At 35.1% G+C, this 23,487-nt stretch overlaps 1 protein-coding gene across 1 annotated transcript; it reads left to right on the top strand.

Moving 5' to 3' along the window:
- Positions 1-19,870: 19,870 nt before the first annotated feature.
- On the top strand, positions 19,871-22,710 carry LOC127899243 (receptor-like protein 6). Its single transcript, XM_052432580.1, has 2 exons — positions 19,871-20,600; positions 20,777-22,710. The coding sequence occupies exons 1-2, from the start codon at positions 19,871-19,873 to the stop codon at positions 22,708-22,710; spliced, it is 2,664 nt and encodes an 887-aa protein (XP_052288540.1).
- The last annotated feature ends 777 nt before the right edge of the window (positions 22,711-23,487 follow it).

Below are 23,487 nucleotides of genomic sequence, written 5' to 3'. Positions count from 1 at the left end.
TCTTAATAATGAAACATAGATTGCCTATTTATATTAAATAAGCCCGCCATTTTTGTGATATGACCAACTACCCAAAAAGGCCTAGACTTTGACGTTCAAAGTCCAACTACTGACCATGATGAGAAATGCAAGGCCTAGTTCGGCCCAAACTTACATGTCTTGAAGAATCAACAATAAAAATAGAAAATTTACAAAAGTAATTATAAAAATTTTGTTATTTTCACAATTAACTCTTTAAATTTTTTTTCTATCAACATTAGTCAAGCACAAGCTTTTTTCCCCAAATTATCATTGTTTACAAACCAAAAGCAACTTTCTTTTTCCCCTTTTATCAAACCAAAGGCAGCTTTGCACTCTTGAATCATCACTGGCGACGACAAAAGGCAACGGAAAACGCCGACGGTGAACGGTAAAAGTGAAATCCGATCATAATCCATCCGGATCCAACACCAATCCATATCACTTAGTGGTATGAGTTATTTTCTGAACTTGCGAGAGAGTTTTAGTGAGATTGCTTAGTGCGACATGCACCTGTCGCACAAATTTCTGCCTGTCGCACGAAATTTTCGTGGGACAATCTGCCTTTTTGTGCGACAGGCTGCCTGTCACACGAAGTTTCGTGCGACAAGTACCCTGTCGCACCAAGAGGCAGATTCACCGACTCTATCTGTCGCACCAAAAGGTAAATTCATTACAACTGGCTCTTTATTAATTTGATAGTGCGCAATTAATTATTTTTTTTTATAATTTCAGGTTTAATAGATTTAGTTGTGCTTGAATTGTGTTATGATAGTTGGTGGGAGACATTAGAGGATGGCTGTATGAAGTATGTGAATGGTAAAAATAGAGCTTTTTTAGTTGGAAAAAATTGTCTGTTTGATCAGTTTTTGGCAAGAGTATACGAGGTATTACAAATAAATTCTAATGAATATAATATCACAATGAAGATAACTTTGAGGTCTAGTAACACATTATATCGTATATGTGCACTGCCCATGGACATATTTGATGATGAAATGGTGAGGGTTGTGTTGCATATGGCATCCAATGTAGCCAACTATGGATGCATTCTTATATTCGTTACCACATCACCTCGAGTTTCGAGCGAAGATGTTGAGCCACATGTCGAAACATAAACTTCCTTTAGAGCAAATATGTATGGCCCCAATAATGAAGAAGAGGTGTTGCCAAGAACAATGTCGCTGCAACAATATTACTCTCCAATCCGCGATAATTATGACAACATTGATGACAACGACTTTACGTTATAGGACGTTGGAGAAGAGGTATTACCACTAACGACGTCGTTGGAGCAACGGTATTCTCCGTATCACAATAATGATTTTCGGGACAATGTTGATCTTGATGATGAGACAGGGGGAGATAATGTTTGTGCAGAATATTCTAATAGTATTAGGGATATTCATTTCAATAATGTAGGTGATAATGAAGGAGCCGGTCCTTCCAATATTCCGTCGTTTCAGCATGAGAATGAGTGTGAAGACGATATTCTTGTGAATAACAGAGACAATGGATCTTTTCTTCCAATAGTTCGATTGAGAATGAGGATTGAGTCCCTCACAAGTCTTGCTCAAATTTTGTCTTCGAACATGGTTGCTTCAAGCTTTCTTAGCAATTGTGACTCAGATGATATCAGTGTGGGTAAAATATTTGTTGAGAAGAATGAGTTAATATTAGAATTGTGCAAGGTTACCTTTAGGGATAAGTTTGATTTCAAGATTGCACGGTCTACAACGACACGTTTCGAGGATCATTGTTGTTCGGAATCATGTAAATGGCGTAGTCGAGCAATTAAAAGTTCGAACGAGCAAAATGTGTTAGCCTAAAGGGCTATACATAATGTAATTTTGATGATAACAAACATATGTATTAAGTGATTTAATAAATATTGTATTTCACAATTTTCACTAGTTTTTGAAGGGTAATATTTATGCAAGTGAATCAAGTGAAATCAAGCTCAAGACACTCAACGGACAACGGCGAAATCAAGAATAAAGTTTAGAGCTCAACGAACAAATTAGTGTGATAAATTCTTGTAAAGCCAGTATGATTTAATTGATGCATGATTTAGCATTTGAGAAGTTCAAGAGATTAATTTAATTAATTACTTTTTATAAACTTAAAGGTTTTATTTTTATAAGATAAAGTACCTTGTGGTTTTGAGTAATTTGGACTTAAATGCAAAGTTTTGAAATCTTTGATTTTAATAAGGATTAAATTTCAGAGTTGGACGTTTTTACAAATATTTGAAATGTTTTGGGTCATACTATAATTTATGAATATTTTGGACTAAAGTGAAAGGATTTGAAAACTTTGAAAAATATAAGTATTTTGTTTCAAAGGATTTTGTTGCAAAATAATAATATCTTTGGGGCTATATCATAATTTCAGAAAGTTTGGGAAAGACAACTACTCGAAGTTTTGAAATTGGACCTATTTATAAAGTTTTATGATGTTTTGGGTCATAATATAATTATAAAAAGTTTTGGACTAAAGTATAATTTCAGTGAACAGTGTTACAGTGGCAAAATTCAAAAATAACGGTAATACCACTGTTCCTGAGTGGCTAGCCGGATAATCAAGCGGCTAATCGCCTGGGCACGGGAATTTGCCTATAACGGCTAGTTTTTGAGTTTTCACTATAACAACTCAACTCAAACTTCATTCTAAGGAAAAACACAAGCAAATATAAGATCATATAACATATATTGAGCTTCCATTTCGCAAATCATCATTTATTGAATCATTATTGAGCTATAATTTGTTATCCACTCTTAAAGAGAGTTTTTGTTGTAATTTTCATTTCTTATCAAATTGTGAGTGTGTAAGTGTGGGAATCACTTGGGGTGAAGAGATTGGAGAGATAATCTCTTGGTTGTAAAGATTCATTGACACCTTGGAAGTCAATTGTAAACATTTAAAGCCTTGGGAGGCTTGGATAGTGAAATCATCAAGTCGGGTGAGCTTGGAGGCGTGGACGTAGGCGGGGATAGTCGAACCACGTAAAAATCATTGTGTTTGTTTTCTCTTCCCTTACTCTTTTAATATTGTGCTTGATTGAATTTATTGTTTTCATTTGATTAAAGTAATAGATTAAATTGTTGTGCGAATTGTATTGCATAAATTTTAAAATCTCAATTCACCCCCCTCTTGGGTTACATAACTTGCATTTCAAAATGTTCCCTGGGTGGTGAGGAGAATTGACAATGTACACACTTGTCATAACGAGGTATTAGTTTATAGTCGTCATCAAGTAAAGAGCAGAGTTGTCGGTCATATTATCGAAGATAAATATATTCAAGAAAAGAGGATTTATACTCCGAATGACATCAAAGCAGATATGTAGCAGAAATACGGTGTTCAGTTAACATACCAGCATACATATCGGGTTAGAGAAGTTGGTCTTGAAATAGTTCGAGGCAACCCTGCAGAGTCATACAACTTGCTCCCTAAATACTCTCACGTATTGACTAAAGCGAATGAGGGTACAGTCACTCACCTCAAGCGGGATGAAGATGATAATTTCTTATATTACTTTGTAGCACTTAGATATTCCATTAATGGTTTTATGCAGTACATTCGGCCTATCATTGCTGTAGATAATACTCATCTAAAGGGGTTATATCGTAGAAGCATGTTCGTAGCAATATGTCTGGATGATAATAATCAATTGTATCCGTTAGCTGTTGGGGTCATGGATTTAGAAAACAATGATGCTTGGGAATGGTTTATGATGAAGTTACACGGAGTGATTGGCGATAGGCCTGAGTTGGTAATTATCTCTGATCGATGCACTGCCATAAGGAAAATCGTTCTGAAAGTATTTCACAATGTGACTCATGGCGTTTGTTTTTACCATGTGAAAGGTAACATTAAGTCAAAGTTTAGGATATCCAAAGCTCTTTGGGATGAATTTGAGCATGCCTTAATTAATGCAGTAAAAGCATATGGACACGAGAAATTTAAAAGACAATTTCAAGGGTTATGGATAATCCACTCGGATGCGGCTGAGTACTTAGAAAATAATGTGGGTACGTGTAATTAGGCAATGTCTCAGTTTGAAGGTAGGAGGTACAACATACTTACCACCAACATTGCAGAGAGTGTTAATTCTTTCATGAGGGAACCACGAAAATTTCCTGTTACTCATCTTATTGATTACTTTAGGAAAACATTGCAACAATGGTTTTATGATTGAAAAATTGTGGCTGAATCAATGAGTACTCGGCTAACAACATGGGCGGATGAAATAGTCACTGAGAGGAAAACTATAGCTGAAAGATTGATCGTTCGGCCGGTGTCTCCGCATCGATTTCAAGTTGTAGGTGGTGGGATTAAGGAAAGTTTAGTTGATCTGCAAAAGAAAACTTTCTCCTGCAGAGTATTTCAGCTTGATCAACTTGTATGTGCTCATGCAATTGCGGCGTGTCTAACTGTCCGAGTGATTTCATTAACATTTGTTCGGACTTTTACACCACCGAATCGTTGGCGATGACTTATGCACAACCAGTGGAGTCGGTTGGCGACGTGGCTGATTGGGAAGTTTCAAATGAAATTCAAGAGATGTACGTATATCCACCAGTTGAGGCACCACCACCTGGTCGTCGTAAAGAGCTCAGAATACCCTCGACTGGCGAGGACGTTAACCGGCGGACTGTTAGATGCGAGCGGTGTAATAAGCTGGGACATAACCGTAAGCGATGTAAGAATCCCATTGCGTCGAGTCGAAGTTAGTTGTATTGTTTGAACGATTCCTTGGTTAAAACAATTGTTGTTTCTCGTGTGTTGTACACTTATATGTCATAAAATTTTATTTTATTTTTTATATTAAAATGTGAGTATTAAAATTTTATAAACTTATGTGCGCAAATTAGAATAAAAATTCATGTCTCAACATTCGAATTACTACAACGGCTTATAATACAATATCGTCATTAAATATATCAACTGCAATATTCTTTCTAAAGTACTCCACATAACTACCGTTAAACTCTAATTTAAGCCCGAGCATTAAATACATCGTAAATATCAATAAAAAAAACACTGCAATCACCAGTTCTAGGCTCTTGTTGTGGCACACTCTTAACTGCGATAACTTTCCAGGGGTTGGCACTCTGCAACTCAGGTCGGATGTTGTAGAAGCCAACATATTCCAACCATCGAGGGAAGATAACTTCAAGCGGTCTGAATTTCAACTTGTATTTTTTGTCGTCTCGAAATGTTAGTAATGAGTCATAAATCCAGACTTTGTTCTTACGAAAGTCTACTCGGGCTAGTACCCAATGCTCGCGGTCTAAGTTAACAGGGATGAGTAACTGTCTATAAAAAATTATCGTTAATTAATCATGTTCGTTATATATGAAATTGAAAAACAAACAATAAAAAACAACATCCACATTTGATTATGGCTATGAAATGCAATAAAATATATACCATATCGACATCCGTAATTGGTTTGGACATAGTGTGCTATCGCCCACCAATTTACTTATTCAAGCTGTCGTCATATACTAATGAATCGACCACACAATTCCCGTTGTTCTATAACTGATTCAAGAACACCTAATACATAGATAACCAAGAAATGCATAAATTAACAATACTTCAAGGCGATAATAAACAAATAAAAGGGTAATTATAAGTTATCTCGACACGTTACCCAAAAAAATGTCTCAGTATGTGTGACACGTTGAACTAAGGTATTCAGATACTGCCATTGTTTCTCGCTAATCAAGCGAAAATACTCGTGAGTATGCTCTAGAGGAACAGAAATATGTCGATTTAAAAAGAAAAAAATTATACACAAATCCAAAACACGGAAAGAAATTAGGAAAAAAATTACCTCGTCCCCTAGCCATCCTATCGAAACATGGCCCAAAATCACTTGAAAGAACGACCGCGGGCGTTGGACTCTCCGATCCACTATCATATCGCCAGCGAACCATCGGTCAAACTCATCATACAGACTTGGATCCTCTAATCCTCTAAGTGGATTTATATCCACACTCGTACTCATGTCAATCGCATGGTCCATGATTTGGGATAGAGGTAAAGGTCGTACGTTTTTTCCTCGCCTGAATGGAAGAATTATGTACGAACTGTTAAAAATATACGACGGTCTGTACGCTCGCCGAACTTACTAATGCCCGGAGGCACCTCAGTTAAGACCTGCACGCTCTCCCTAGTAACATCCCCATAGAAACTATAAAATGACGTGGGAGTAGAAAAATTTTGATTGCCCACATCAGTATACGCTCCGTAGTCATCCGGGGCCTTTCCATTTGGCAAGATGAACATATTAAACAACTATCAAATTAAAAGTTAAACGAACATAATTGTTAAATTTAAATTTGCTCACCACATACGAGCGTCCAATCAGAGAATCCTTGTTTGGGGGCTTAGACATTGAATCGATAAAACCCACCACAGTTTCTTTAAAATCTTTAAATTCCAACTTAAGTTCATAAATGTTACGATCAATCTTGTCCATCCGTCATCTCATATAATCATTAAACTGCTTTGTCATTTTCAATTAAAAAAAATCTTTATAATAACATATTGTTATAATGATTTATATATGTAGAAAAGAAATTATTTATAACCTCGGAATCATGTGTGTCATCAGAGTTGTCTGTCTGTTACTAATGGTCATCTACAGGCACCTCATCCTCAGAAGTCTCATGACGCTGCTCTGGTGTTGTGCTTGGTATGTCGTCATGCTCGTCTGATTGCCTTGTAACGGATGGTGGCGCGTTGATTGAGGGTTGGTGCTGTATGAAATAACATTTAAAATAAGGAAATCAAAAATAAAAAATTTCGATTAAATAAATAATAGTACTTATAGGATACCAACCTTATGAACCCAGCCTGGAATGCGTGGTGATTAACACTAAAAAGTGTACATGTAATAAGGATAAAATTATTAGTTTTTCACTTAAAGTGTTGATTAATGCGCGCATAACTTATAAATTATATGAATGCTCCACAAATAAATTTTTGTGTTAAATTAATTCACTATATGTTAATTTTTATCTTATAAATATTTTTCAGGAATAAATTAGAATTGAAAGTGGGAACAAAGAAGGACTGCTGGAGCAATTTGGAAGCATTATTGAGGAGATGTAAATAAAAAAAAAAAATAAAAATGAATAAAAAAAAGAACAAAAACAAATAAATTGGTTCTTCCATCACACATTTCAAAACAATGATAATGTAAATAATAATAATAAAATAATAAATAAATAATAAAATAAATTAAGTTAAAGCATTTGTTGCCTATAAAAAGGAGGCAACTGAGCGGAGGCGAGTGGCGAAGCTATTTTGAGAAGCTTAAGCCGATTTCTGAGAGAAAGAGTTGTACTCGAGAGGGAACTGAAGAATTTCTGTCTTTTTTTCTTTTCTTTTCTTGTTTCCTTTTGTATCAATTTTTCTTGTAACATATTTCAAAAGTTTATCAAATAAAAAGAGTGTTGTGTTTTCTTTCAATATGAGTGGCTAATTTTATTAAGCTGAGGTGAAATGTGAAGCACAATGTTTCAAACTATTAAATTTATTATTTTCTCAAATGAGTTTTTAATTTATTTTATTCTTTTTTAGTTATTTTTATGTCATGTTAATTTATAAATTTCTTTGGATCTGTATAGTATTTTGACATAATGTCGACACATTAATATAGTGTAGCACATTAAGTACTTTATTCTATATTTATCCACACACATAAAATTAAATGATATAATAATTAATTGGTAAAAGTGAAGGCAAAATATAAACGAGAGAGTATTAAAATTATAGTTTAAATACAGAGAGTGGATCTCGAACCTTAGCATATTTTTAAATTGATTTCAAATAATTTCTTTTCCTCACAATTAATTTTCTTAGTTTTAAATTGACTACTGGATTTAAAATTCCCTGTGGTTCGACCCCAGACTCACCGGGTTATATTATAACTAGATACTCTTATACTTAGGAGTAATACACTTTTGAGTCGTGTCAAATTTTTGGCGCCGTTGCCGGGGAGTTTTCTAAATTTGGTATTAGTTTGTCTTTACTTTATTTTTATTTTATTTTAATATTTTTATTTTGTTTTGTCGTTACCATCTTTCCGTGATTCTATTTTATTCTCTTTTTGTAAAACTTCAGTTAGGACCCCTCTTCTTTTCAAACCTTAACATTATCCATAAAATTTGTGAGAAACTTCATCTTAGCCCAGAAATCTTTGCAAATCAGTCCCTAAATCAAATTTATTTCTTTAAATTTCTGCAATTTACTTTTTGGTTGAAGGATAATGAAGCTTTGATTCATCACTACTGTGAGATCTTTCTTCTGCTTTAATTGTTTTATTACTTTTTGGGTATTTGTTTATTCTCTAAATTAGTTTCATGATTATGTTTGTTAATTAGGTAATTGGCCACTATTTAATTATCAACTTAATCTATTGTTAATTAAAGGATTCATCGTATGAAGATTTTAATGTTTGTGACAAATAACATAGCAGTGAGTAGTGTTATGAGAATAAACAATCTAATTTAAATGAATCATCATATGTGTTGATTAGGATTTGGGTCTCTCTGGTTTTTCAGGCTGTCAATTAATTAAATCCTATGATTGTATCTAGGGTTGTCTATTGATTAGGGAAATATCCAACGGTCGTACATTGGTTATTGACTAGTTAAGGAGAGATTGGCTATTAGAGGGTCTCAATAGCTATAACCGGTCTATTCATAAGTAATAATAATCTATATTTGAATCAATGATCAGTAGTCGAATCAAGCTGAGTTAATTCCTTCAACCAGAGCTTTCTCCAATTTGAATTACAACTTTAATTTGCATTCTTGTTATTTTAATTTGATTTTTATTATTGTCAACAATTCCCCCATTTTATGTTTTGCGTTTTAAAAGGATTTAAATAATTACCGTTCTCTGTGGACACTGTTTAGGGAATGAAATAGGGTGACCAAGATAAAGGTGTTTGCTCATACATTATCGCGCTTTCCTCCAGAGTAAAAGTGAGCAAATAGTTGAGCAGATCACCTCGACTAGGATTTTATTGGTCATCTCGACCAGAATAATATGGGGTGACCTCGAACAGATCACCTCGACCAGGATATTATTAGTCACCTCGACCAGAATAATATATGGTGACCTCGAGCACATTATCTCGACTAGGATATTATTGGTCACCTCGACCAGAATAATATATGGTGACCTCTGTTGTGCATATTTTAATGTACTCGCAAGCGCACGAATCTGTTGTAGTATAGATTAATGGTGACGAGTGTCGATCCCACGAGGAGGTGGATTTTAATTGTGTAGAATTAATTTTTGTGAATGGGTGATTGGATTTGTGGTGGAAATGATTGGAATATGCTAAAACTTAAATTAAAATGGCGAGAATAAATTCTAAAATTGGTATTGAAATGGTGAGAATAAATTGAAGAGAATTCTATTGAAATGACGTACTTGGGTATCTGGATCCGTATCAACATGCATCATGGGCTAAATAATCCGTATTAATGCCAATTAAATCATGAGGGGGGAATCCACACCTCATGAACCACGCTCTAATCAATATGGTGCTAAGGGCTTATCGTGCCAAATAATAATAACCTTGTACTAGAGGGCCGGTGTAACCAAGGCGGTACTAGACAAGATTAGTATTATTTGTCGACGAGAAGTCAAAACATCCACAAAAACTAGAGGGGAAGAGAAAATAAATTTACCAAATTAAGCCCATGACACATGTTGAGACTTCACCTTCAACCCAAGCTTGAAAGAAAATTAGCCACTCATAATTGAACTAGGGGCAAAATGGAAATTTATTAAAATACGAAGAAAATACAAGATGGAGAGGGAATTACAGAAAATGGATCCCAAAAATGGATTCAGAGATATCAAATTAGGGGGGAGAGGCCCCCTTTTTATAGATACATGGAGTAAATCATGGCCATCGGATTAAAAACAGTTTGGACGCTCAGGATTTCGCCACGTCATCAGTCAATAGTCCACGGTTTGACCACGCGGATGAACAGTAACACGGTTTGACCCGACTTTGAACAGTAACGCGGTTTGACCCGGATGAACAGTAACGCGGTTTGGTTGAAAATAATCCTGTGTGATGCATGCACCGTACACGAGATTTTTCGTCCACTGATATGCTGCCACGTCACCATCAACAGTACATAAGAATTTTAGTCCAACAGGATCGTGACACCTCATCAGTCAATGCCACATCATCGGTCAATGCCACATCATCAGTCAATGCCACGTCATCATCCGTCTATGTGAACAGTGTCGCGAACAGTAACGTATACAGTACCGTACACGTGAATAGTACCGTACATGTGAATAGTGTCATTTTTCCTTTTATGCTCCTCCTAAGGTTTTTGACCGTCCTGAGTTCAAAAGTGATGTCCGTTTTGCCGTCTGATTTCTCCTTTATTGTGAAATGACTATAATGCCCCTAAAATACATAAAATACTTAATTAAAATAAAACACATGCAATTAAATCACAAGAAGGTTAAATACATAAAAGTAAGGGTTGTTAGTAAGACTTGAAATGTAAAATGACGGTTTTCTCCTTTATAAATATGCATTTTCTAACACTCAACAACCTCGAGCACATTATCTCGACTAGGATATTATTGGTCACCTCGACCAGAATAATATGTGGTGACCTCGAGCACATCACCTCGACCAGGATGTTACCAGAAAGCACGATTCAGTCAAAATATTTTCTCCGAAATATTAGGAACCATATTCTTAGTGGATGAAAACCGCTATAGTTTTCTATAAAAACCCTAGAAAAGGAAAGTAATGGGGGATTCTGCTAGCTCTCTCTCTCTCTAAGCAACTGAACCCATTGGACATTTTTCTCTCTCTACCACAGAGAAATTTCTCTTTCGCCTGTGATTTCTTTAAGATTGATTATTTTGAATTCTTTTCCTTTAAATTTACTTAAAAGCTTTTTGTTTAAAGCAATCATAATTAAGCCACATGAATTGTGGTATGGGTTTTTCCAAGTAAGACCCGAATCCCTGACTTGAGCATCGGAGGGTTCTCGCCGGAAAAACTTCCGGCACCTCCTGACCGTTGGTTGTGTTCACAGGCTCACAGGTTATCTGCTCATGGATTGTCTGCTCATGGGTTATCTGCTCATGGATCGTTTGCTCATGGGTTATCTGCTCATAGATTGCCTGCTCATGAGTTCTCAGCTTATGGATCGTCTGCTCATGGGTTATCTGCTCATGGATTGCCTGCTAATGAGTTCTCTGCTCATGGATCGTCTGCTCATGGGTTAACTGCTCATGGGTTCTCTGCTCATGGGTTCTCTGCTCATGGATCGTCTGCTCATGGATTATCTGCTCATGGGTTTTCTGCTCATAGAACATCTGCTCACAGAACATCTGCTCATGGTGCTAACTAATCATCAGCTTCCCACCAAACAAATTTAATGATGATGCAGGGATCTGAGATCTGACCAACTTATCCGGATTTCTTGCATCAACAGACACGACCCTACTCAATCACTATACACAATTTATTTAGAGTAGGAATTTATTTTTGTTGGCTTCGACAACCATCTGTTTTTTCCTGTTAAAATTTCTTTTCCCATTTTTTCTTTTCTTGAGCAGAGTAGATGGCTTCATTTTTACATGGGAATTGTAAATATAACTTGATGTTAAAACTTTAACTTTTTTTTTTTTTAAAGTATAAATCTATCAGCACTTGTGAAGTTTATATGTTTCTGAGAATCTGTTCATATAAAGCAAATGGAGCAAAAATGTGCCGTTGGATGCTCAAGTTTTGCGGTCTTGACAATCGTAAATAGCTTTGACTTTTGGGAAACCTAAAAATGAGAAAAACGAAAGTTCATTGTATTATAATTGTTGAATATATATAGAAAAATGATGTTCTTACAAAACTGTGCACAAAATTTTGTACAAAACGGTTCGTTTTGTGCAAAGTTTAAAAGGCAAGCTTGTACGTGCAACATCACACATATGCACGCAACAAATCCCAGTAGCTTATCTCACTTGCATCTCCCTCCTTTCATAGCAACGGAAACCACACAGCAGCGTTTTCCGATCTCTTCACACAACAAATCCCAGCAGCTTATCCCGTCTCCACGCACCGTCGGTCTCAGCTCCGTTCTCCCTCACTCTCTCGGCTCTGTTCTGCCTCATTCTTGCTGGCTCCGTTCTCCCTCATACTAATTAATCTTTAATTAATTAAGCAAGCTGCATCTTTAATTACAAATTAAAGCAATAAATTGAACATGATCTTAACAAGCCGCATTAAGCCGATTGTGTTGGAGGAGAGAGAGTGATGCAGCTGAGATCGAGAGAGTGAGGGAGAACGGAGCTGAGAGAGTGTGGGAGAACGGTACCGAGAGAATGAGGGAGAACGGAGCCGTTGCTGTGAAAGGAGGGAGATGCGAGAGACAAACGTTGCTGGGAATTGTTGTGTGCGTCTGTGTGATGTTGCACGTACGAACAGGTGCCTTTTAAACTTTGCACAAAACGAACCGTTTTGTGCAAAGCTTTGTGTGAATATTAACCTAGTGAATTCTTGTAATTGAATTTTAATTCTGTAAATCGAAAATTGTAGTATAAACCGAGGCTACCCACCCCTCTATCTACAGCCGAATCAAGGGGTATGTGATGAGGGTGCAGGAGGTGGGAAGCTCATGCATGTTGATCGGTTTGTGATGTGATGTGGCTTGTAGCATTATATGTGTTTGTTTATCATTTTGCTACTGATAAATTTGTTCGATGCGGATTTCCGTACTTTTTAAATATGTGGATTTGTGAATTTAGAGTTTTGCAACATTATAAATTATTGAAATATTATTTTACAACATTGTAAAATTCCAAATGTAAATTTTAAAGAATGTGGGCGCCCTCAATTTCTTGATCATGCTTCTTTTCCAGCGGTGTGAGCCATGTGCAGATCAAATTTGCCCATCACAAGTGATTGCATTGATTTGGGTGATTTTAGTATGTGTGTATATATATATATATCACAACACATTGCTGTCTGTTATTTGAATGTTTTGCGTACCGTACCAAGCCGGGGAGAATTCTGAAATGCGAGTGAATTTCAGTTTTGGCAAAAATAATTTGGGAAGCAATGACTCTGGTTTTGATGATCAAGAGCAATTCAGAGAGCTAGCCTAGCTTACGAGCAGCTAGAACTCTGGTAGCATTTTTGTTTTACATCTAATTTTAATATTTATTAATTTCAACTTATTCCTTACATATTTATATTCTTTGTTCAACAAAACTAAGATATTAATCAGTAGATCTCATGAGTACACGAAAATATATTTATATGGATCAATACCTTATTCTATTTATTTTTTGAAAAAAATTGATATATGAATTAAAATCTAATAATTAAACAAAATTTTTGCATCTCAAAAAACATGAAGCAAAGGCATGAAATATATTTTTATTAAAAAATTAATTAATTGTTTTATCTAATTGAGATTATTTAAAAAACCTTCTTCTTTTTTTTTTAACCTAAGGACTAAATTTTCCTAAGGCATAAAATAATATTTTTTAATAAAAATATTGTGACTAATTTAACTTAAAGCGGTGTGCAATATTGTCCATGATCTGACAACTCCATAGCAAAATAATTTTCAAAGACGATTTTGACTTGATGACTTCTCAAATCTCAAGCCTCTTGAGTCTCTCTCCCCTAGCCTTTAGGATTAGTAATTTTCAAGAACACTCATATATTCTCTGAATTTTATTTTATTTTTAAAGCAAAACACCAATGGCGGTGAGAAGAAAAAAAGTTTTTCATTAATTTGACATTGGTTTTACGAAGAGGGAGACTGTTTTAGGCTTTAACATAAGTTTGATTCACAATTGGTCATTTTATGAAATTAGAAAATAAATTATATTTTTTGTAATAATTTAATCCTCTCCCCACTCATGTGAATGTGATCAAACCTTTAATTTGGATCATTCCATGAAATTTTATCATTTGAGTAGTATCAATCATTCTCAGTTATAAATAATTGATTAATATTATGATTGTATAATGAAACTTATGGTATCTTATTACATTTATGACCAAAAAAAAAAAAGTTTGTATATTACAATAACCATGCATAAACCTGTGATCATCTCGCCGATATTGAACTTGATAAAAAAGTGGAGAAAGATGACAGATGTAATCCCACATACAGCTACAAAAAAACACATCCAGCTCGGTTTATACTGAATTAAGACTTTAAACTTTGTTTGGCATTGAGATGTTATAATTTTTAATTTTTAGTTGCTGAAAAAAAAATCTATAGCCCTTTTATAACATTTTGATTGTATTTGATAAATATGATTTATAATAATATTTTTTTACAAAACTAATATAATTAAATTTTTCTTTAAATAATTATGGGATAAATTCAATTTGACTTTAAAATTACAGCTACAAGCCTGCAAATATTTACTAAAAACTTTTCTGCAATTTGACTTAAAACTCACGCAGTTACCCCAAAACACTACCAAAACATGCCCTTCACTTGCTTTAAACAACAATTGCGAGATATGGTGCGATAGCTTTCGGTGTAAAAACCTGTAATTTGTCAAATTCGATCGTCAAAAGGGTACGTAGCAATAGCATGGTCTGCACTTCATTTTTGGTAAACGTGTATTCGCTGGTGATATTCCGCCAACAAAGTTTTGGGTGAAAAGCTTTGAGGCTGTCCCACTCCCACAGGCCACAGCCACAAAGCCCGTATCACACTCTTGAGTCTAAAGAGGCCTGACCTGTTGTGACCGACATTGCGGATACCTGGCAATTTCTTTTATTATTAAAGTAAGAAAAAAAGTTAAAAAATAAAATAAAACGCATATTTTTCGACAATGTATTAAAATATGTACTTTCTCATTAGCCTATCCATTACTAGAACACAACGCCTTGAATTATTATGTATGAAGATATATGGCAATTTTTTTTAATTATTGCGGTCATGATATATATAAATTTCCTATAGATATATTTTTTATGGTCTCACAAAATATTTTATAGTATTATAAATATTTTACAAGACCATAAAAGTGGGCATCCGCATAGAAAATGATTATATATATATATATATATATATAGTTTATCCCATATGTTACAAAATTATTATTATTTTTTTTACTTTATCCCATATGTTAATAATTTAAAAGATGGCAGAGAATCATTCATTTTCTAGTATGTCATGTACAGTGATTTTCTTAAAATTGAGCTTTGGAATTAGAACAAAAATTGATAATTAATTGATAAAGACAGCAAGGGGATTAAACAAACCGTGAGCGTTTGTACTCTTTTTTGAGACTGTTCATTGTAGAGTCAAGGTCAAGCCCATTTATATTATTAAAAGTTTATTTATTTATTTTAGCTGGAGAAGTGCTGCAACAGATATTTAACTGTTGGTATTTTTCACCTCTAATGTTTTTCACGTATGACAAGCACTATTGCTGTTTCTATTTCTTTTAAGTTTTGTTAATTACGAAGTTTGGTTTAGTTGTGAAGATTGAAGAAGGAGAACAGTGGCAGGATTCGGAATGGAGTACTATTTGAATGAGAATTTTGGATTTGTGAAGCAGAAGAAATCAGAAGAAGCGTTAGAGAGATGGAGGATACTCTCTGGATTTGTGAAAAATCGAAAACGGAGGTTTCGTTTCACTGCTAATCTCGCCAAGAGGTCGGAAGCCGAAGCCATCCGACGCGCCAATCTGGTTTCATTTATGTACCTTTTCAATTTTCCCTTAGGCTGTCAATTTATTCTTTCGGCGTGAAAGGCTCATTGAACCTGAAATTCTTAATAACCAGCACTCTGATGGATTGATTAAAGCTAAAGTAATATAAAAAAAAAATTCTGTAAAACTTGTTAGGCCTGTGGATATGCAAGGTTCGAGTCGAAGCTTGGTGCGGGATTGGCTATTCCACAAATCCTACATAATTTGTGTTGAGGAATTACTCAAATCCTTAGATGTTAACCAATCAACATGAGCCAAAGAACCCAATCGGCCAAGATCAACTATCTTTAACAAAGAAAGTAAACAAACCCAAAGCAAGTGATAAACGAAAAAGAAAGGTGATGAACCAAGAAACAACACACAGAATAACGTGGTTCGGTACCAAGGTACCTACATCCACGACTGAAGAACCCTCCTAGGCTTGAAGCCTTTTATTGAACAAAGTGTTTACAAAAAGACGTTTGATGACAAAGATTAAATCTCTCCTACAGAAAATTTTCTATCTCTCACCCCTAGGTCCCTCAAAATCGTGACTTAAAGATATATTCTGATAAGCTCTTAGCAAGTATATATAGCTCTGTTGTCCAGCCTTTAGCAGCAACAAATTTAACTAACCACTGGCCCCACAATCGCTGACTCAGCACGCCACTTAACCACATAACAGAATTAACTAACCAGCTTCACAATTTGAATGAAATGACAGAAACAGCTATTAGAATCATAAAATCAGAGTTAAGTTGGTTAATTAATTGTGTTTTTTCGTTGCAATCTAGTCCTTTATGTACAGAATAACCTTGGAGAATATGTAGAAATTCTTACAAACTTGTTTAGTAGTTTCTTCTATTTGGAAGTACATCACTAGCCTTTACTTAGAAACATGGTTCAGTTGTCAAATTGCATACCTGAATTATGTATCTATTACAGCTGTATGATATGCAATATTAGCTTAATTACAATTATACTCAAAGAAAGACAGTGGAAATAATTGGTGTTATGGAAAAACTTATATAGCACTCTAATGTAACCCAAAGACTTGGGTACTTCCTGCAAATGCTTATGCAAAAATGTTGTTTTGGTCTCTTCACATTAGGCCCCGCTTTGCTCATTATTTGTGCCATGCATACCAATAATTATGTCCAAAACACTGTACTTCAGTATATCGACGTACATAAACTAGAAGATGTGTCATCAAGAGGGTACATTCTGACTGAGGCTGCCTAAGCTAGAAGAGTTCAAGGTTGTGTTGATGATGTAGTACCCACAGTCAAAAGGCCAGGATGTAAAGATACTGAAACTTTGCTCTTTTGATATTTGAAAAATGGTCGGATATCCATTTTCCTGTTTGGATTTGGATAGATCGAGGTGAGCAAATCAAAGTTTGGCATACAATTGGGCTCCAATTTATGATCTTCAAATTTGCACTTAATGAATGACAAAAGAATTTCAAAGACTTGGTAGGCCACCCAAAACCATCCCGGATTTGTCCTTGGGAAATTTTTAAATCATATCTCAAATTTTTGTTAACTGGGTATTCTGTGGAGAGTTTCAGTACCTTAAGAATTTAAAGCAGTGTGAACTGGATTGATAAGTACTACTCAATTCAAACTTAGTATACTAAGCAGAAGGCTGTCTGTTGTATTACAGGAAAAATTCAGGGTTGCAGTGAATGTTCAAATAGCTGTACTTCGATTTATGAAAAAGAAGAAACCAGAAGATGTGTCATCAAGTGAATCCACTGTATCCGAGGCTGCCAAAGCTAGAAGAATTCAAGAATGTGTTGATGACATAGGATCCACTGTCGAAGCTAGCGTAATTCAACAATTTGTAGGATCCACCATCAAAGGCCAGCATGTAAATACACTGAAACTTTTCATCCTTGCATAATTTTGAAAATATGCTCTTTTGATAATTGAAAAATGCTTGAATTTAATCATAAACGGGACATGTAAGTAGCACGTATTCCACTTGATTTTTATGTTCTTTCTCGTTTCCTGTTTGGATTTGGATATAAAGCTGCTTTCATTGTAACAGATACACGGATTTGGATATAAAGCTGCTTTGATTATAACAGATACACCAGTTTCTGACTTAGTAAAAAGAAATGAAGAGCGTCATTATTGATTAGCAAGACTTCATTGAGAAAGAAAAAAGAAAAAAGTTACGAGAATGTCGTTTCCCTAGTTTATTTTATTAACTTTTTAATAAATTTCACTAATCTTTTCCTCTATATGACAGGTATATAAGTTGCTCAGTAAGTGAAAAAAACGTATACTTGCAGTGCTTCCCCTTGTACGGAAGGTATTTACATATCTTGTGTTGGAGGCAACATCATTTGTGGTATATCTACTAGGCTATCTTGTCTCGGAAGTGATTTCATCCCTGCGAGATATATTTAGTTGTCTTCTGTTGAGGCCCACATCATTTGTTCGACATAAACTGAAATATTATGTCTTTGAATCAATCTCATCCTTGTGGGATCTGTTCGGTAATCTTGCCTTGGATGCAATATCGGCTGTAGAGGATCTAGTCAAGAAAAGCAAGTGGAGCTTCCTTCCTAGTTTTGGTATTGCTGTTTGTGCTTGTATTCTAGCAAGAGCTACCCCAGCAACCAGAGAAGAATTTCAGAGGCAGCTAACTGGGGCAGTGGGAATTGTCTTCTCGGTGACCCAATGGATTGTAACATCTGTTTGTTTCAAACTAGCAAATTTGGGAGTCGAGAGCAATTACAGTGCATCAGTTTTGCTGCTACTCTTTTCTATAGCAACTCTTTTCCTTTTCAAAAAGGATGAGGATGCTACTGATTCATCACACGGCGCCTATAGTATTTCATCGAGAAATTTGAGGATTTCACATGTTCCAGCTTTTGATTATGTGCCTAGCACAGCCAATCGCTTCTTGTTACTGATAATCCAGAACCTGATGAACCAGTACCAATGGCAGAATATCAAGAAGGTATGAATATCAATATTGCTGAGATAAATAATAATTGCTTGAGATATATGACTGTAGGTTCTGTATTGCAGGTTTGTTAGCTGCTTGGAAAACATAAGAAACGTTCACTTGCTGTATTTTATCTTGTGTTGGAGGCAGCGTCGTTTTTACTGGATCTGTATGGGAAAAGTGACATTAGTTTGGTTCTACCTATTGTCAGTTTCACTGTAAAAGAGCGTTTTGGCAAGGAACATCGTGAAGAATCAATTGCGGAATCGCATGGGAGATCATTGGATGAATGATTGCTTGCTTACATTATATAGAAAAGGATGTACTTAATGGTATCTGATAATGAGAAATTATTGGATGTTTTCAAAATATGAAAATGTATTGAGAACAAGTGTAAAAATGTTTTTTACTAATATAAATTGATATTAAATTTTAAATATTTTATTTTTATTAATTTTTTATAATAGTACCCCAATGAATTAATTTCTTGAATAGTCTCCTATGCACAATAACTCTATTATCAATGCCATAAAAACCAAAAAAATACGACCTTAGTTACTCTTAATTCCTTTAGCTTGCCGTAGTCTTTTTTTTTTTCTCTTTATAACTACAGATTATGGATTAATTTTTATCAAGTCATCTAGGCAAAATATTCTTACTTGATTCTAATCTTCTAATAAGGTCTTTGTTAAAATAAAATAAAATAAAGAAATATTTACTCGACAGCAATACATCAGCATCAATGACAATTGCCGTCGAGTCTGCAGAATATTTAAACATGTGGCGACGGGAATTTTAATGAGCCGGCAACAATGTGGAAATTAAGGAGAAATTATTGAAAATTGCGCCAACAACGAGAAATCCAACAATTCATGTGTGGAGTGTGAACAATGATAGTCGTGTACTATAGTCAGTAGCTTGATATGGTTGGTGCATGGAATAAACAAAACTATTTATACATACATTAATTAACGTCAAATTCCGATGATGTAGAGACAAAACAGGAAATATATATGAATATGCACATCCTATAATCTATCACTGGTTGGCTTCCAATAGAAATTAATGGCAAATTGTGTATAAAAGTTAACCAAGATGCTGATGTCTCTTCACATCGATAAAGTTTAATAAATTTTATTTCGAGGAAACAATGGGTTCATCCCAATGTTTATTCTCAATATTTATGCAGCTTTTTGTTCCCCTCATCTTCTTTAATTTTACAACTGCTACCTTCAGTACTGCTTCTTCTGTGCTGCGACTCTGTCATGATGATGAGTGCTCTGCATTGTTGCAATTCAAAGAAAGCCTCATCATCAATGACACAATTGAGGAGAGTTACCATTATTATCCTTGGAGCTCTGGATGTCGTCCTAAAGCGGCATCATGGAAGCCAGAAGAAGGTAACATTGACTGCTGCTCTTGGGACGGTGTTGAGTGCAGTGAGAACACTGGTCACGTCATGAAGCTTGACCTCTCCAATAGCTGCCTTTATGGTTCTATCAACTCTAGCAGCAGCCTTTTCAAGCTTGTCCATCTTGAGTGGCTTAATCTTGCTTTTAATGACTTCAAATCCTCTGAAATCCCATCAGAAATCATCAACCTTTCAAGATTATCATACTTGAACCTCTCTCATTCTTCTTTCTTTGGTCAAATACCATCAGAAATTCTAGAGCTTGTCAACTTGGTATCCCTTGATCTATCACTAAATTCTGGTTACGGACTTGAACTCCAAAAACCCAATTTTGCAAATCTAGTCGAGAAGTTAAGCAATCTGGAAACACTTGACCTGGGTTATGTCTCTATTCGTTCAACGATACCTCATAACTTGGCAAATCTATCTTCTTTGACATTTTTATCTCTTCACTCCTGTGGATTACAAGGTAATTAAATTTTATTTATTTTATCCTTAATCAATATACAGGCATGCTCTTCCTAAGCATATATTTTTCACTAAAAAAAAATTGCCAACTGTAATGTTAAATTCATTATTAAAAATTATTATTATTTTTAATTTTCTACTTAATTAATATATTTTTAATTGTTTTAATAAATTCAGGAAGAATTCAATCTTCACTTGGTAATCTATCCAAGCTCCTTCATTTAGACCTTTCACTAAATGAATTGCTAGGTGAGCTGCCTGTTTCCATTGGTAATCTTCATTCCTTGAAAAAACTAGATCTTTCTATAAATAATTTGTCCGGTGAGTTGCCTACTTCAATTCAAAATCTTGTTTCTTTGGAAGAACTTGACCTTTCATTCAATAAATTATCAGGAGAATTTCCATGGTCCATTGTAATTGGTAATTTTACCCAGTTGCAATCATTGGATTTTACATCTAACAAATTTTCGGGTGAGTTGCATGCTTCAATTGGAAACCTTAGGTCATTGGAAGTATTGGCAATCGGTAGGTGTAATTTTTCAGGTAGAATTCCATCATCACTCAGGAATCTTACTCAACTCATCACACTTGACCTTTCTCAAAATTCTTATAGAGGAACGATGGAGCTAGATTTTTTACTCGTTAGCCTGAAAAATTTGGAAGTTTTATCTCTCTCATCAAATTGGTTGTCACTGCTCACCAAAGTCACTTCTAATACCACTTCACAAAAATTTACTGTGGTGGGACTACGTTCATGCAACCTTATTGAATTTCCAAATTTCTTGAAAAACCAACATCATTTGATGTTGCTTGACCTTTCCTCCAATAGAATTCATGGAAAAATACCTAGTTGGTTGTTAGACCCTAGTACGCAGAATCTCAGCGCCTTGAACTTGTCCCATAACTTGTTAACTGGGTTTGATCAACAGCTTGTTGTTCTTCCAGGGGGTAAACGTTTTTTGTTGACTTTAGATCTTAGCTCTAATAATTTACAAGGACCGCTCCCAGTTCCACCCTCGAGGACCGTTAACTATCTGGTTTCAAACAATAGCTTCATAGGGGAAATTCCATCGTGGTTATGCAAGTTAGATAGTCTTGAAATCCTTGTTTTGTCTCACAATAACTTAAGTGGCTTGCTTCCTCGGTGTTTAGGCAGTTTCAGTGATAAACTTTCAATACTAGACTTGCGGGCAAACAACTTCTTTGGGACCATCCCAAATACTTTCATGAAAGAAAGTAGATTGGGGATGATTGATTTAAGCCACAATCTATTTCAAGGAAGAATTCCAAGATCGTTGATCAACTGTTCAAAGTTGGAATTTCTTGATATTGGGGACAACCAGATTAGGGACATTTTCCCTTCCTGGTTAGGAACTCTTCCAAACTTGACTGTTCTCATCCTACAATCCAACAAATTTTATGGCATTATAAGGGAACCTAGAATTGATTGTGGATTTTCTAAACTCCGTATTATTGACCTCTCTAACAATAGATTTACTGGAAAGCTTCCATCAAAGAGTTTCTTGTGTTGGAATGCCATGAAAATTGTCAATACAAGTGATCTAAAATATCTGCAAGATGTGATTTCTCCAAAAGAATGGTTGTTGAGCGATGAAGTGGCCACTTATGATTACTCATTGAAAATGAACAATAAAGGGCAAATAATGACATATGACAAGGTCCCAGATATCCTCACGAGCATTATTCTCTCAAGCAATAGATTTGATGGGATGATTCCAACATCGATTGCCAATTTAAAGGGACTTCAAGTTCTAAACCTCGACAACAATAATCTCCAAGGCCATATTCCGTCATGTTTGGGCAACCTAACAAATTTGGAATCCTTGGATCTCTCAAATAACAACTTTTTAGGGCAGATTCCTCAACAGCTAGTTGAGCTCACATTTCTCGAATTTTTCAATGTCTCGGACAACTACCTTACAGGACCCATACCCCAAGGAAGGCAATTTGCTACATTTGACAATTCGTCTTTCGAAAGCAACTCAGGATTGTGTGGAAGGCCTTTGTCCAGAGAATGTGAGAGTGATGAAGCTCCAACAAATGAAGATCATAGTAAAGGCGCAGAGGAGTCTATTTTCAGGCGCATTTGACTGGAAAATCATTCTAATAGGCTATGCGGGCGGACTTGTAGTAGGATTTGTTCTTGGGTTCAAGTTCAGCACAGGAATTGTCGGATGGTTTCTGGAGAGGTTAAGAACGCAGCAAAAGGCAACAAGGTGGAAGAGGAGATGTAGAAATTGAATGCAATTAGGCCTTTCCTTTAGATTGTTAAGGTAATATTGTTGTTTTATTTGTTTCTAACTCTGTCATAGTAATATTGCTGTTATCCAACTGCCTAATATAAATTTATCAGAAGAAACACATTACATTTTACTATTTGTGCAGTTTATTAATTTTTTTGGCTATTGTCCTCTTCAATTATAAATTTAGTTAGCTTTCAGTAATATTGTTCGGTCAATTTTGTTCTTCCTTTTTTGGACGTGTAAGCTCGCCTAAAATTATATTAAAGAATTGCTTTGTTTTTCACTGTCTTGTTTAATTAGTTTTGTCACATATTTATCGTAAGTGTATTTATTTATTGTGTCTTGCTCGGATTCAATTCTTTGACATTGCTTACCACAAAATGTAAAGTTGATTTGGTTACATGAATGAGAATCTGAATTTCACTCAAATTTCCTGATAAAAAAATTGCATTGACATGCAACAAAACTGCAGGTAATGAATTCTGCACATCCTCTCTTGGCATAACCATATAAGCCCTCAATGTACTCGGTGGAAGGACAATTTTGTCACTAAAAAGACCTTCTAATCTAATTGAATAAATCATCATATAATTTAGATTTATCAGTACTACTAAATCATGATAT

This window comes from Citrus sinensis, chromosome 8 (assembly GCF_022201045.2).
Source record: "Citrus sinensis cultivar Valencia sweet orange chromosome 8, DVS_A1.0, whole genome shotgun sequence".
NCBI lineage: Eukaryota > Viridiplantae > Streptophyta > Magnoliopsida > Sapindales > Rutaceae > Citrus > Citrus sinensis.
This window is presented reverse-complemented; position numbering and strand designations above follow the sequence as displayed.